At 38.1% G+C, this 13,641-nt stretch overlaps 1 protein-coding gene across 2 annotated transcripts in view; it reads right to left on the reverse strand.

The window, feature by feature from the left end:
* Btk (tyrosine-protein kinase Btk29A) overlaps positions 1–13,641 on the reverse strand; it is a 46,063-nt gene that overhangs the window by 13,030 nt on the left and 19,392 nt on the right. Inside the window, exons 4-5 of one of the 2 annotated variants that reach the window (XM_017160611.3) lie at positions 13,420–13,609; positions 12,978–13,124 (exon numbers count right to left, since the gene is read on the reverse strand). In XM_017160611.3, the coding sequence (XP_017016100.2) occupies positions 12,978–13,124; positions 13,420–13,609 (337 nt within the window). Of the gene's footprint in view, positions 1–273; positions 512–6,789; positions 7,095–12,977; positions 13,125–13,419; positions 13,610–13,641 lie in introns of those variants that run through there. The other variant, XM_070218466.1, reaches the window with a different exon arrangement.

The raw sequence follows: 13,641 nt of genomic DNA on the forward strand, positions 1-13,641 counted from the left end.
AAATAAATGCTATTTATAGCTAATTATTCTTTATGGTGCTTCCCCTCATGTATGCCAGTGTAAACATGGACTTAGACATAGTACTTTTCTGTTATTATATTATATTATATTATTGTATGTCTCAAATAACAAATATTTGACATAATTCTACTGAGAGGGTATCATAATTTATTTAAAACACGAAACACTTGTTTTTTCTTTTTGATGGATTTAATATGGTTCAAGAAATGATGTCAAGTCTATTGATCCCCTTTTTGGGGGCTGGATAATTACCTTCTTTGGTTTTGGAACTGGTCAGACTGTGACCGATGTGGTTCCAGAAGTTGAGCCGGCAGCCGAACACTTTCATTTCCTTGACCCGCTCCTTCATGTTGCCAATGACGCTCGTTTCGGCCAAACTCACGCAGGGAATCATTTGGGAACGGATGAAATGGCAACTAAAAACGCTGGCGCTGCACACGCGTTTTCAAACTTGATCTTGTTTCCCCCAATTCAATTAGATTTTTTACAGCTGGCGAGGGGGAGAAATAGATTTGTTTAAACATTGACGCGTTGTGGGTCATTAAAGTTGAGTTGGGCAAGCGTTTTGTCAGCCATTCGAAGCGATTTGTGTTTTTTTTTGCACTGATTTGTAATTGCGATTTTTTAAAGTCACACACACACATAAATACATTAGGAGTTCAGCACTTAATGAGCTTCTGCTCAAGTACAACGTTTGCGGAAGCAAACTACAAACACTACTTAAAGTCCATCAAATTCATGGAATGGATGCTTTAATTGCCCAAAACGCAAAAAATGCCGGACCATTGAAACAATCAATCAAAACAACAAAATACCCAACCGAGGAAGCCGCTGAAATTTCAATTCCTGTTTTGGCAATTGAATATAAATATTGGAGGCATGCTTTTAACTACCTCGTACACATGAAACTCTCATAAATCAAACACATTTTGCATTTGATTTATGCTTTGTATGCAGAACATCAAACGGGTCTCGGTTTTTTCTTCTTTTTTTGCTTTGAATTCCCCAAGATGAGTTCGAGAATTTCCTTAAAAATGCTTGGCACAGATTGCATTTAAAAGCTCCTAAACAATCAGGGTTAGCCTGCTGCAAATGCTAATGATGCTGCAGCCAAAGTCGGTTGAGGTTGCCCCCATCATTATCGACAATCATCATCAGCTTCATTGATTTTCGCATTGTAATTGTTCGAGTGAAGCCGCATCGCAAGATTAATAATGATTTTTGTGCGGTAGAAGCTAATGACGGATCCAATCTTAGAAACCAAAATTGATTTATGAGGCTCTAAACAAAATAGAACAATTTTCATTTATTTACAACATGGAAATACTACATTAGACGCAAGTGGAAACCTTGAGGCGAACCAAACGCACCCAGTGAGGTAAAAAAACGCCATCAAAACCGAAATCTTAAACAACAATCAATAGCCGTGGGCAGAGAAGACCTAGGCGCAGTTCATTGAGCTCCACTGTAACACTTGGATGTCTCTTTTTTTTTTTGTTTAGTAGCAACTGTTGGCAACATAATTAACATCAATTTCCAGCTATTTTTTTCTACCCTATTGGTTCCTTAATTCAGTGGAACAAACACACGAAATCTAATGAACTTTCAAAATGATTAACGATGCTCGGCTTGCGGTTTACGCAGAATGGGCGTGGCCCTGTATTAAAATTGAAGTCTATTTACAGACTGATTGGTAGAAGCTTGATAAACAGTTAAATCGATATCGAAGTGATCAGGTGTGGACGGCTTTAACTTGGTGATTTAATAACTATGCTACATGAATACGTAAAAATAGTCTTACTTTGAATATAATTGAGAAAAGGGTGCGAGTAACGCCACATGATATGTTATTTTACCAAGAAATAAAACAAAAAATAGATTCTCAGCTTATTCCTTCATTTAAAAACTAATTTTATACTATAAATACCTTTTTTTCAGTTTAAAGACCAAGGTCAAAAAAATTGTTTATTTGAGAAAACTTTATGTTTAAAAGCTTGATGAAAAGGCGTGGGATTTGGGAAAACAATGGAAGCATTTATACTTGATTGAATCAGAGTTTTAGGCAAGCGGCATTTTAGCGTCTTTTCAAGTGCTACAGATTTCTGCCTGAAACTCGTGTCGAATTGGGAAAAGTGAAATTTTCACGCCTGCCACAAGCCGCCATTAGTGTCTCGACTTTAATTACATGTGAGTGTTGACACAAAAAGCGAGAAAAACAGTTCAACTTTTACTTGTCGTAAGCTAAACTAAAAAAAAAGCAGAATAAATGAATACGTAAAAGCGGTGACATATGGACTTCTTATTGACCTTGCCTGACCCTGCAGAAATCAAAAAAGAGTCGAGATGCTGGCCCCGGGGCAAAAGGAAAGCGTTGCCAAAATAAAACCGAATACAAAATAAACCGTTTGGGGCGTGGCAAAGTGAAAGAAAGCAACTGCTTTGACCTGATTCCGAAAGGTACATAAATGCTAAAGCCGAAGCCGAAAAAAAAATCCAACAACTTGAGGAGCGTGAACAAAGCAAATCCGCCAAATAATTTAAAGCGGTCAAGAAGCTATAGCTTTCGCTTGTCATGTTTTTGTTTTCCCTCCTCTGTTGTGCTCCCGACTTCTTGGGACTTTTCGGGGTTTACGGCTGGTGTTAAAAAGTCGGCAAATAAAATGGCACGTAGCTGACCTTGACCCGCTGCTTTTGGGCTTTTCGGGCTCCCATAAAATGCAATTTTTATGAACAGCAAGCCGCCGCAAAACAGCCAGCCAGCAAATTGCAATTGAATCTTTGGGCCAATTTATTTTTGGCAAATTGCTAACGGTACCGAAAACCCAAGGAAAATAAAAATAAGGAAAAAACTAAGTGCAGGCTTTCGCAATACGCAAAAGAGTTTTTTTTAACCAGTTTTAAAGAGAGCTGCCCACGGAAAAAGGCAAAAGAGACTGAGGGAGATGGGGCGAAAAACTTGTTTCCGCTTTTTATTTGCAACCTTCGAAGAGGCATCCAATCCCATCCGAAAACTACCTTTTCGCATCTGTATCTGCATTTGTATCGGTATCTGTGTGCGCCCGACTATCTCAGCCAGTCTGTGTACATTGCCACACAACCGTTAGGCGAAGGATCCTTCGATTTTAAACCTGGTTTGCATTATAAATTGAGCCAAGCAGCCACACAAGTGGTTTGGCCTGTTTGAGAGTGGAAAACATACATTTTTTCTACCTATAATTAACATGGACAATGAATAACTCTCTTAGGTACCTGCCACACATAAACACATACCGCACAGCTGTGGTCATCAAAATAGTAGAAGGATCTCGAAAAATAAATTGATAAATTTAAATAAATAAAAGTTTAAACATTCGTAGTTTAGTGTAGATGAACGAATAACAATTATAATCAATTTATTTCTTGATATATGATTAATTTAAATTAAAATACAAGCAAAACATTTATCAAGAAGATATTACTGTTTCTAACGCCACTGTATGAAAGTACTTTACAACGTCAAGAGGATTTTACTGTTTGCTCATTTGCTAAGAACATTTTGCCTCGTTTGTTTTATTTACTTTATGAAGAGGTAAGAGATGCCAATCGCATTTACCAAGAATTATCCGGACACTCAAGAGACGGTTATAAGTCTACCTCCCGCCTTGTTTAATCGGCTGCCATCAAAATATTTGTAATCCAAACATTTATGACTCGGTAGTTACATTTTGGAGTTACAAATTTAATGCCTCGCCATGTAGGGGATTTTATATCTTTCACTCTGCCCGTTTCCCCGTTTTCCCCGTTCATTTCATTTCAGGCCTTTTGTTCGGCTTATTTCTCAGTTTTTAATGACAATTTCAAGCTACCTTTTAATGGCTTTTTGGTTTGTTATTTTTATTATTTTTTATGGACCCTCTTCCCATGAAAAGAACACCATGGAGAGAAAAGATGGAAGCGGAGATGGGGCGAAAATGTTTTCTATAAACAAAAGCTTCACGAAAGCTGAGAAAACACGAGTAGACTTGAATTGATTTCTATTGAAATTTGAAACGGCACTTTTAGTGCTGCTCTTTGTAATTGTTTTAATGGCCCTGGATAAGAGCCGAACTGATAAGCCAATCGAGAGTTGACGGAAATGTGTGTAAGGGCGACCAAGGTGTAAGTTGAGAAATTCACTTTACAAATGGGCGGGGACGTACCCCGATTACTGGGAAACATTGCGAGAAAAACAATGACCAGGCAGCCGAGTTGAGATGTTATTATAAGAAAAGGTAGGTTTTCCAAGATTCCAGTGCTATGAGTAAGGGGTTTAGAATTTTGTTATTTGCATTCTTTGACAATTATTAGGAACGTAAAGTTTGTTAACGTTTTTTCTTTGGGTATTTATAGTACAAAGCTATATTTATAACCATTTTAAATAGTTTTTTAAAATAGAATAGTATTTTTAGCTTAACGTTACTTAGATATTTCAAATGGTATTCAAGAATTTTTTTATATTGTTTTAAAGTTAGTTTTCAAAAATCTATCAATTAAATATGGGCACTTCCAAAAAAAAGTCCACCAAGCCAAAAACCTTGAAACTTGAATAAAACATATTTCCACATGATTTTGCCCCGATATTAGTTTCTAATTAGTTGGATACTGAGCTTAACTACAAATTTGGAGTATAGTTTGATTATTTTTATTACAAACCCCACCAATATACGCAAAAATCAGTTTTTGGCTATTTTTTTGTTATTTTTTGGACCTGTCTTCTGTTGTAAATTTATCCTATAGGAATGCTAATATGTGACATTTTTCTATACTGAAGGCTTCATTCACATGCTAAACTATTAAGTTAAAAGCAAAACATCCAGCAATTGAGAGATAGAGGTAAAGAAATCCGCTTTACAAAACAGTCGGAAAAAATGTCCCGAGCGACATGTCCCGAGCGAATGTGGTTGAAACTGCATAAAAAAAAAACGGCAACGAATTTTTTAGTAAAACCAAAAGCATTTCACAGCGACATGTTTGAACAACATTCTAAAAAAAATCGCATTCAAATATTCCATCAGAATTCGCTAATTTCTGGTGTTGTATGAACTTCCCCGAAATCCACTTCTATTTTTGTCCCGAGCGAATACGGCCGTTTTTTACCGATATCTTTAAAACTAAAAGTGGTACAAAATTAAGATTTTTACCAAAAATAGAGCTTGGGAAGAGTGAAAAGAAAAGCCCATAATTAAAATTAAAATCCATTGTTTTACAATTTTTTTTCAACTTTAAAGGTGTGCAAATGTCCCGAGCGACATTTTGGAAGTGCCCATATACTTCCTCAAATATCGAAAATTAATAGATTTTTCATTTCTTCAACCATTAAATTAAAAAAGTAATAGGATTATTGATTTCAATATAACTATTTTCCACGACGCACATTCAAGGATCATCACAAAAGACAATTACGGCTGATGATGAAATACCCATGAGTCCCGATGGAAGATTGATACTTCCTTTATGACCACTCCCAGGCAATATCTCTCATTATAAAGTGAGTGTCTTATGTAGTAGTGTTATTCCATGGCTTTCCACGGTTTTTATTTTTGAGCTGGGTTACGTGATAAGCAGGCTTAAGTATTTAAGCATTTGCCTGAACGTGCTGGCCCCACAAGAGACAACAAAACAACGAAAAAATAAACATAAAACAAACAACGAATGGCTAACAAATTCTCGTTAAAGCAAAGTGACCTAAACTCAAAACTCAAGACTCAATCGAAAAGCAAACGAGGAAAGAAACGAAAAGAGAGCTGTTTCGAAGATCCTGTTTTGGAAATACACAAATATCCACAAGAACAATATTGAATTACACAACAGTGGAGTGGATTGCGGGATGGGCTATTTCGGCTACCTGCTTAGGATAATTCTCAGGTTTTCAGAGCCATAAAACGACTTTGAAATTGAAGTTCGTTAGGATCGGAGGCGCCCTTACTTCGCTAATTGGTCTGGTGTGAAAGGGAGGAGTGAAATAAAAAGAGAGATAGAGATATACATGAGTAGAGCAGGTTTCTAAAATAATACCACCTTAATATTTTAAGATATTATAATTTACAAGTTAATAATACGATATTTAGGGCGTTAAACAATGGGTTTTTTTCTAATAGATACAAATAATAGACAAAGCAACATATTCATATTCTTTAGAATGGAAAATTTAAAAAATAAAAATCAATGAATTAAATCTTGAAAGATCAAAATCTTTACACGTGCCTAAATCTCAAGTTTACATCCATTGATTTATGCCCATCAGCATGAAGATGGCAAAAAAAAAAATAACACAATAGAAGACCATAAACTAAAAATAAACCTTTGAGGAGTTCTTTCTCATGAAAGTTTGCTGTATTTAGTGTGTGTTTTTTCGACAAGTTAATTAAGCAAATGGGCAGAAGAAATAATGAATTTCTGAGGGGGGTGGCAGGTGACAGGGGGGCTGTTAGAAAATGCGCAAAAGATAAGCACGAAAGCAAAAAGCAGAAAAACTGCTGTGGCACGCCAAAAAGAAACAAGTTAAACAACTTTACTCGGCTCCCCAGAGTTGCCAGATTGGTCAACTAAATAGGGTTTGAACGCAGGTAAGTACGTGTGTGTGTGTGTGCCGTGACATAAGCAACTTTTACTGTTAGAAATGAGTTTTGGAGATGAGTGAGATCTCCAGTGGTAATAAATCAAGAAACACAATTTCTTCGCTCCGCCTGGCTGCAAACACTTTGTTATTTAATTATCTTTTTTCCATTTCGATATATAAAATATATTTACATTCGAACTTATTTTCGGGGCTGAGAACACTTTTGAGCACTTTGAGAAACTTCACTTTTGCCTGAGCATTTACATTTTGTCGCCGCCGCACGTTTCGGCCGTAAACAAATTTTCTGATTTATTGCCCCTTTTTGCGGCTTAACGCGGCCAGTGATCTAGCAATTTGGTTAGCGTTGATTTTTAGTTAGTATTTTATTTCTATGTTTTTCAATGGCACACGCGACAATCGAAACAACAGCTAAATTCGAAACCGCAATCCGCTTTCCGCTTTGCGTTGTGCACTCGACGACGATTCAAAAGCAACTCGAACGGTCCAAAACTCGAACGATCCCAAACTCGAATCGCGCAGGCGTCGAGCGCTCTTGAGCAGCTCAAGAAGTGGCGAGCGCAAGATCGGGAGAGTAGCAGAGAGCACTCTGGATTTTACACTCGAAAAAATGTATTTCTAAGATTGTGAACATTAATTTAAGGAAAGGGCAATATACATATGTTAAACCACCTGTCTTTATTTAGGGCGTATGCTAAAAATATGTTAGATTTTTTTTTCCTTTTCTTTGATCTTTTCAGTTTTCGAAACCATGTTTTTCAGGTATATTTTTATAGTTAAAAAAAAATAATTTGTAATGGTTGGAAAGGTGTTAAATTTTTAAAGAAAAAGTAGTTTTTCATGTACCACTTTGTTTGGGCAATTCCCTATTTGTATCGATTAAAAATAGGTGCTAAATTATTTCCTAGAAAGTATGCTAGGTTTATTGCAATCTCAATACTGCACATTTTATAGGAGAATCAATGAAATTATCGTTTGTAGATTTTTTTCTAGTGCAGAGAGAGCATGCAGCCCAGCATGTGTGGGGGATAGATCCTCTTGAATGAGGAGGGGAGGGCAACAGTAGGTCTTAAGAGAGCCGCCAAGTAGGGGGTAAAACAACAAAAAGTGAGCCAACAGAGTGGAGCAGCTGAGATAGAAAATAATGGAGCCTCAGAAGAGAGCCGAGTGGAGCACTAAAGTGCAGCCAAGCAAAAGAGAAGTGTGAATATAGCCGCAAATTGTTGTTGTTACTGCAGCCTAGGCAAATCAATGAGCACTTGTGCACTTAGCCACTCACAATTACAGTTAGAATCGGTTACAAATTAGTTACATGCGTAACTGCAAGTGCAAGAGAGAAGGCAAGACTATAAAGTAAAGTTCTAAAGTTTTAAGGAAATGAGCACCAAATGCTAAAGAGCAAGTTTTTTGGTGTGTCTTTCTTTAGTTATTTTTTTTTTTTTGGGCAAGGCAACTTGCAGTGCAGCACTCACACTCAAAAGAGAGGGAGATAGAGTCATGGAGAAATTGGAAATAGAGGAGAGAGTGGGGGTGGGGATAGTGGCTGCATCTTTTGGCTGGCGGCCAAAATGGAGTTGGGAGAGATAGAAAAAGAGATGGCTAATATCAATTATAAAACGCAATTAGGAAAACATTTTTGGAGCAAAACATAAGAAAACCAAAACAAGATAGAAAATTTCGGGAACTGACTTCAAAAGAAATATTTTTGTTGTCTCAATCTTATAAATAGGACATTTTAAAATTACAAAGATAACCAAATTAAATATTTGTTATTAAATAAAATAAATACTATACTAAGCTAATTTCCCCTTGCCATAAACACTGTTCTAAAACATGTATTTCAGGCATAAATACAAAAATCCCGCTAAATTCATGAAAACATTCACATATAAAGAAATCATTACCATACCATCCATCAAATATTTTCGACACAATCCTCTCAATATCCCATGATTAAACGCTTCTAATCAACTGCTAAAACCTGCTTGGTGAATTATAGAAATTCTTTTCTAATTTCACTCCTCTTTCTGCAGACATGAGATAATCACCGGATTAGCATAACAAATCCTGTCGCCTGACAAAACTCTTGGCCATTACATAACACCAAATGGCAGATTATGGGAAATCAAACACTTGTCACACGCCAGTTCTGCGTGAAAAGAAATTAATTGGTTGAGAAATTTGCCAAGTTATTATGTATGGCCGAAAATAATTATTGCGTCGTCTTTTGCGAGATGGAAAGGTTAAGAGAATTGAGTGAGTTAACAAAGGAGAACGGGCTAAAAAAAAAAAAAAAAAATAAGGGTTCAAACCATTCGAAAGCTCGGCTTCTGCTGCCGATTTCCCACGTTTAGAACGAATCACAACAGAACGCATCATTAATCATGGCAGGACGACCAGGGGGTGCGGTGGGGTATAGCCGCAGTCCGACCGCGAGGCGGCCTAAAACTTTTTGAAAGATCCGACCAGAAAAGAACACAGAACCCAGAGCTAAAAGAATGGAGCTAAAAGCGAGGCACATTGGGCAGGTCGAAGGCATCGGAGTCACCAGCCACTGAAGATGCATGAACAAAAAAGCAGCAGCAGCAACAACTAACACAAGGCACAAAGGCGCGTTTCTTGTCTGGCGGATTGGTTTTCAAGAACGGGAACAGCAACGCGGTTCAGACAGTTTACACTGGGAAAAAGTATTAATTACTTACAAAAGTACTAACCTTTTAATAGAAATTTATTTCAGATTTCTATGTCAAACCGCTTTTGCTAATGGTTCAACTCCTCGTTTTTTAGCGCTCCTATTTTATAACTTCTTAAAGATTAATTTTAACTGTAAAATCTTTATAGACTCTCCAAACTTTCAGGTTCTTTTGGTTATTATAAGATTTATTTCTTTTTATATTCTTTTAATTTTATTATATTTTTTTTTCAAGTGCCCTATGACTTTAGGTCCGTTTTCATGGTCACTCACCCGACGCATTTCGGTGTTCTTTTCCGAGCTGCAGGAGACAACAAGGGGCACCTAATTACAATCAAATGGAAGGGGCGGACGGCTGGCCAAGATCGGCTAATAGCGAAATTAATCAAATCATCAGGGGGACAGGCCCAGGCACCGACAGACTGATAGATAGACAGGGCAGTTCCTCCCCCTTTGGACTGATCTGTAGAATTCAAAGCCTGCGGCGGAGAGGAAGCATCGCATCTTGGGGTCCAGGTTCCATCCTAGTTCTCTAGCCAAGTTCATTGCACGTGCCTAGGCACACACACTCTCATAGTCACAGTGATCTTAAGATACTGGCCAGTTGTTGTTGTTTACTTTTTCCATTCGAGGCTTAAACAATTGGCCCAAGCCAGAGCCAAAATAAAAACCAGTTTGTGTTCGGTCTTTCAGCTTTTTTTTTTTCGTTGGTTCGGTTTGGCCAGGGCTTCAGTTTGTTTGGCTGCTGCTGCTGTTCTCTTGAGGTGTGCTCTTAAATATCGAACTGGCTGCCTTTTTGGATACATCCGAGTTGGCTAAAAAACCGAAACCAGTTTGGAGAACTGGCCACTGGCCAAAAGGAAACCTCCCTGCCTTTTGGTGGGGGTGTTTGTTGGTTTGTCAAAATAATAAAGGAAAAAAAAGGAGTCACAAAAAACACCGAAAAAAGTGCAACCGAAAAACTCAAGTTTAGACTTAATAGAAAAACTTCTTTCAGCTCGCTTCTTTGTTTTCGAGTTCACTTTTTTATGGCTTAGATCCCGGATTCCCCCCTTTCTTTTCACTCTTTTCCCTATTTTCTTTACCCCAGATAATAATCACAACATGAAACTATTTTTGAAGCACTTAAAACGAGACCCATAAATCTCTGTTTTCGGGAATAGTGGAACAGAACCGAAAACCAAACCAGAAAACAATCTGGAGAAAGAGCAACGACATCGTTAAATTGCAGCTAGCTGTCTGTTCTTTCTGCTTTTCGCCCGATTATTCTGTTTAGTTGGGTTTATTACTTCATTTAATTTTCATCTTTTAAATGTATCAAGAAAAATTCCAAAGTTTTTACGACTTCTGGGGATAGAATATTATATAGAATTACATTACATAGGTAAAATAATAAGGTATTTACTATAGAGTTGATAAACTATATTATTAAATAATTTATTTACGAGTTTTAATAAATTTCTTATATCATTTCTTTTTCACTTAGTAATTTACTGCTATATCTTAATGGCTGTCAAGGGCTTAACACTTTTCCTCTTACTCATTTCACCCTCATTTTTCACCATTTTAAGAGTCATTCGACTTGGACTTTTAATTGCAACAATGCCAACACATCGCAGGCGATGGCACGCGGCGAAAGTCAAAATGTGGAGAAAAAGGATTTCGATTTCGGGCAGCATAATTAATTTCTGAAGACCCCGAGACCTCGAGGGGGCGTAGGGCCGTGGGGCCTTGAGGCGGAGTGAAAGATAACCGAGGGAGAAAATTGACAGGCTAATTTATTGTAACGGCAACTGACAAGCTCCCGCAATCGCGGCCCAGTCATTCCACTTTCATTGTCTTCGGCTGATAAATGAAGATGAAGTCGACCTGATTTTTATTGTTATTTCCGCTTGGCTCCTTGGAGATTCCCCTTGGAGAACCAACCAACCGACCATGCCTTCTTCTTATTCCGCCCAATGACTGGCCGAAATTGGCAGACTTAACGGCAATTTAAAGTGACGCCTCTAATTGATGTCCCCATCGTACAAAACGAAATGAATTTGGGGTGGAGAAGTCCTCATGAAGATATCGCCACCAGGGGGAACTGAAATTTTGAAATTTGTTGGGCCCTAAATTCGGTGAAACTGTCAAACAATGAGACAAAATGTGGCCACACATGGCATTTAGGGGTCTCAGTTCGTTCCCATTTTGAAAATCTAATCTGATGACACAAATGAGCAATCAGAAAATCAGCTTGACATCTGCGGGCTGTCGGCGAATGGGAAAAGTTCGCTGCCATACTTTTCAGCTGCCTCGGGCGGTCATGGGTTAAGGTTGAGGAAGGTGCCGGGGAAAATGGGCAATCTACATCAAAATATTTATGACAGCTGATAATGAGAGCAAAGGATTTGGGATATAATGCCAACCAAAAGGGTGTTTACATTCCAATCTCACACATTAGATATTGAACACATGGATGAAAACCATTGTAGAGCATTTCTTTTTGATGAGATAATAAAGAAAGGTGTATTTTAAACCCCTTGTTGATTTCCTGAAGATTTTTTATCGCTCGCTAACCAAAGATTTGTTTTGATGACTCAAAAACCCCCGACACAATCTTGCGAGATCAAACAGTGAGTCTCGTAAGGTTGATAAAAGATATATTTTGGATATGTTTGTACAACACAATATGAAGTTTCTTTTATTCTAGAGACGGAAGCAGAGGGTTTCTATGGATAAAGATTTTAATTAAAGAACATCTTCTTTTATAGTATTCTTCATAATATATTTTAGGAGTTACTTAACCTAAAAGTTTCTTGAAATCCACATGTAAATATGGAAAACAAACTTTTTAGCAACTATTTGCTGACCACAGACGCATTATGTGGAATTCGCACCTAGTCAATAAAAGACTTTACGCCAGGTACCAGGCTGCATTAGAGGTGTATACCCAGCTAGACGTTTAACCATTTCGCGGAGGTATTTGTTCCGGCCACACAGAAGTGCAAGTATCTGCGTAACTCTCAGATACTTCTGGCCAGCCTCCTGCCGCCTTTCGAGCCTGCTCATTAACGGCTTAGAAAAGTAGAAGAGCTGCACTTCAGACACGCACACACAATATAAAATGGAGAAAAATCCAAATGGGGAGCCAGTTGGCACCGCAGACAATGTGTCAAATAAGGCCTGACGACAGGAAAAAGGAAAAGCGTTGCGAATGCAGAACATGTGTGTGAAAAACAAGGGGCGATAAGTGAGAAAAAATGTGCAGATACAAAGGAAGATTTTCGAATGGAGTGGGGCAGTTGGAGATGTGGGGATTTGGGGGAAGGGAAAGCCAGTGGTGGGGGGAACTCCCACAGTTGACAATGACATTTGCCTGACATGACACGGCAAGGAAGTCGCCAGTCAAGGCTACGTTCTTCAAGAGGTCCTTCAACTCCGGGGGAAAGTTAAAGATATAATCTTAAGGGACTTTAAATTTTTACTAAAACGGACCTATTACATAAGACATCAGAAAATATAATCTATAAACCAATTAGTAAGAAAGTAATTACACACTTTTTATTAGATCGATATTTGACCGTATCGATTAATTTGATATTTTATTGTATCGATAATATCGATGTCTTCTACCGATCTTAATTTCTCAATTTTTTTAATATTCCCAAGAATTTTTGGTTTACTTACTTGGGTTATTGTTGGCCTCACGCCAATGGGCAGCAGCTCTGCAACCGAAGGTAGCTCGAGATATTCCCTTGCAGCAACTCCACTTTTTTCCAGACCACAATCCCGGATGATAGCGGTACGATTTAGGAGTATTGCTATCCTCACAAACTGAAAAATAAAATCATAAAATATTAGTTACTTATTTAATCAATTAAAACCTTTTATTTAATTTCTCTGTTTCTTTTTAATGTCTTCATAAATATACCCATCTGCCACTGAACCAATTTAACCCTCTTAATTATTTTTGAACAACTTTTCCTAATTTCCAGGCGTTTCTTTTACTAAATTCGGCTGCTTTTGGTTATCGCCATCGATTGATCTGGCCAAAAACAGCTGCTCTCCCTTGTTTTTGAGTCATCATCAATCGAATCCATGGGAGGTAAAGAAGGTACAGGGGGCTCACCTTGGCGGATGGCCCGGATCCACTCGCTGCGCTCCTTTTCGCTGTTGGCGATCACGTATAGTGTGTACTGGGGCACCGCTCGTCCACTCTGCTGACCCTCGACTCCGCCCCCGCCGCCGTTCTCCAGCTGATGCGAACTCGAATTCGCCGACGAAGAGATCTCACAGTAGCCCACTTGGAACGGATAACCCTGGATGGGATGGATTGGATTCGAGCGTTTGT

Source organism: Drosophila takahashii, chromosome 2L (assembly GCF_030179915.1).
Source record: "Drosophila takahashii strain IR98-3 E-12201 chromosome 2L, DtakHiC1v2, whole genome shotgun sequence".
Taxonomy (NCBI): Eukaryota; Metazoa; Arthropoda; class Insecta; order Diptera; family Drosophilidae; genus Drosophila; species Drosophila takahashii.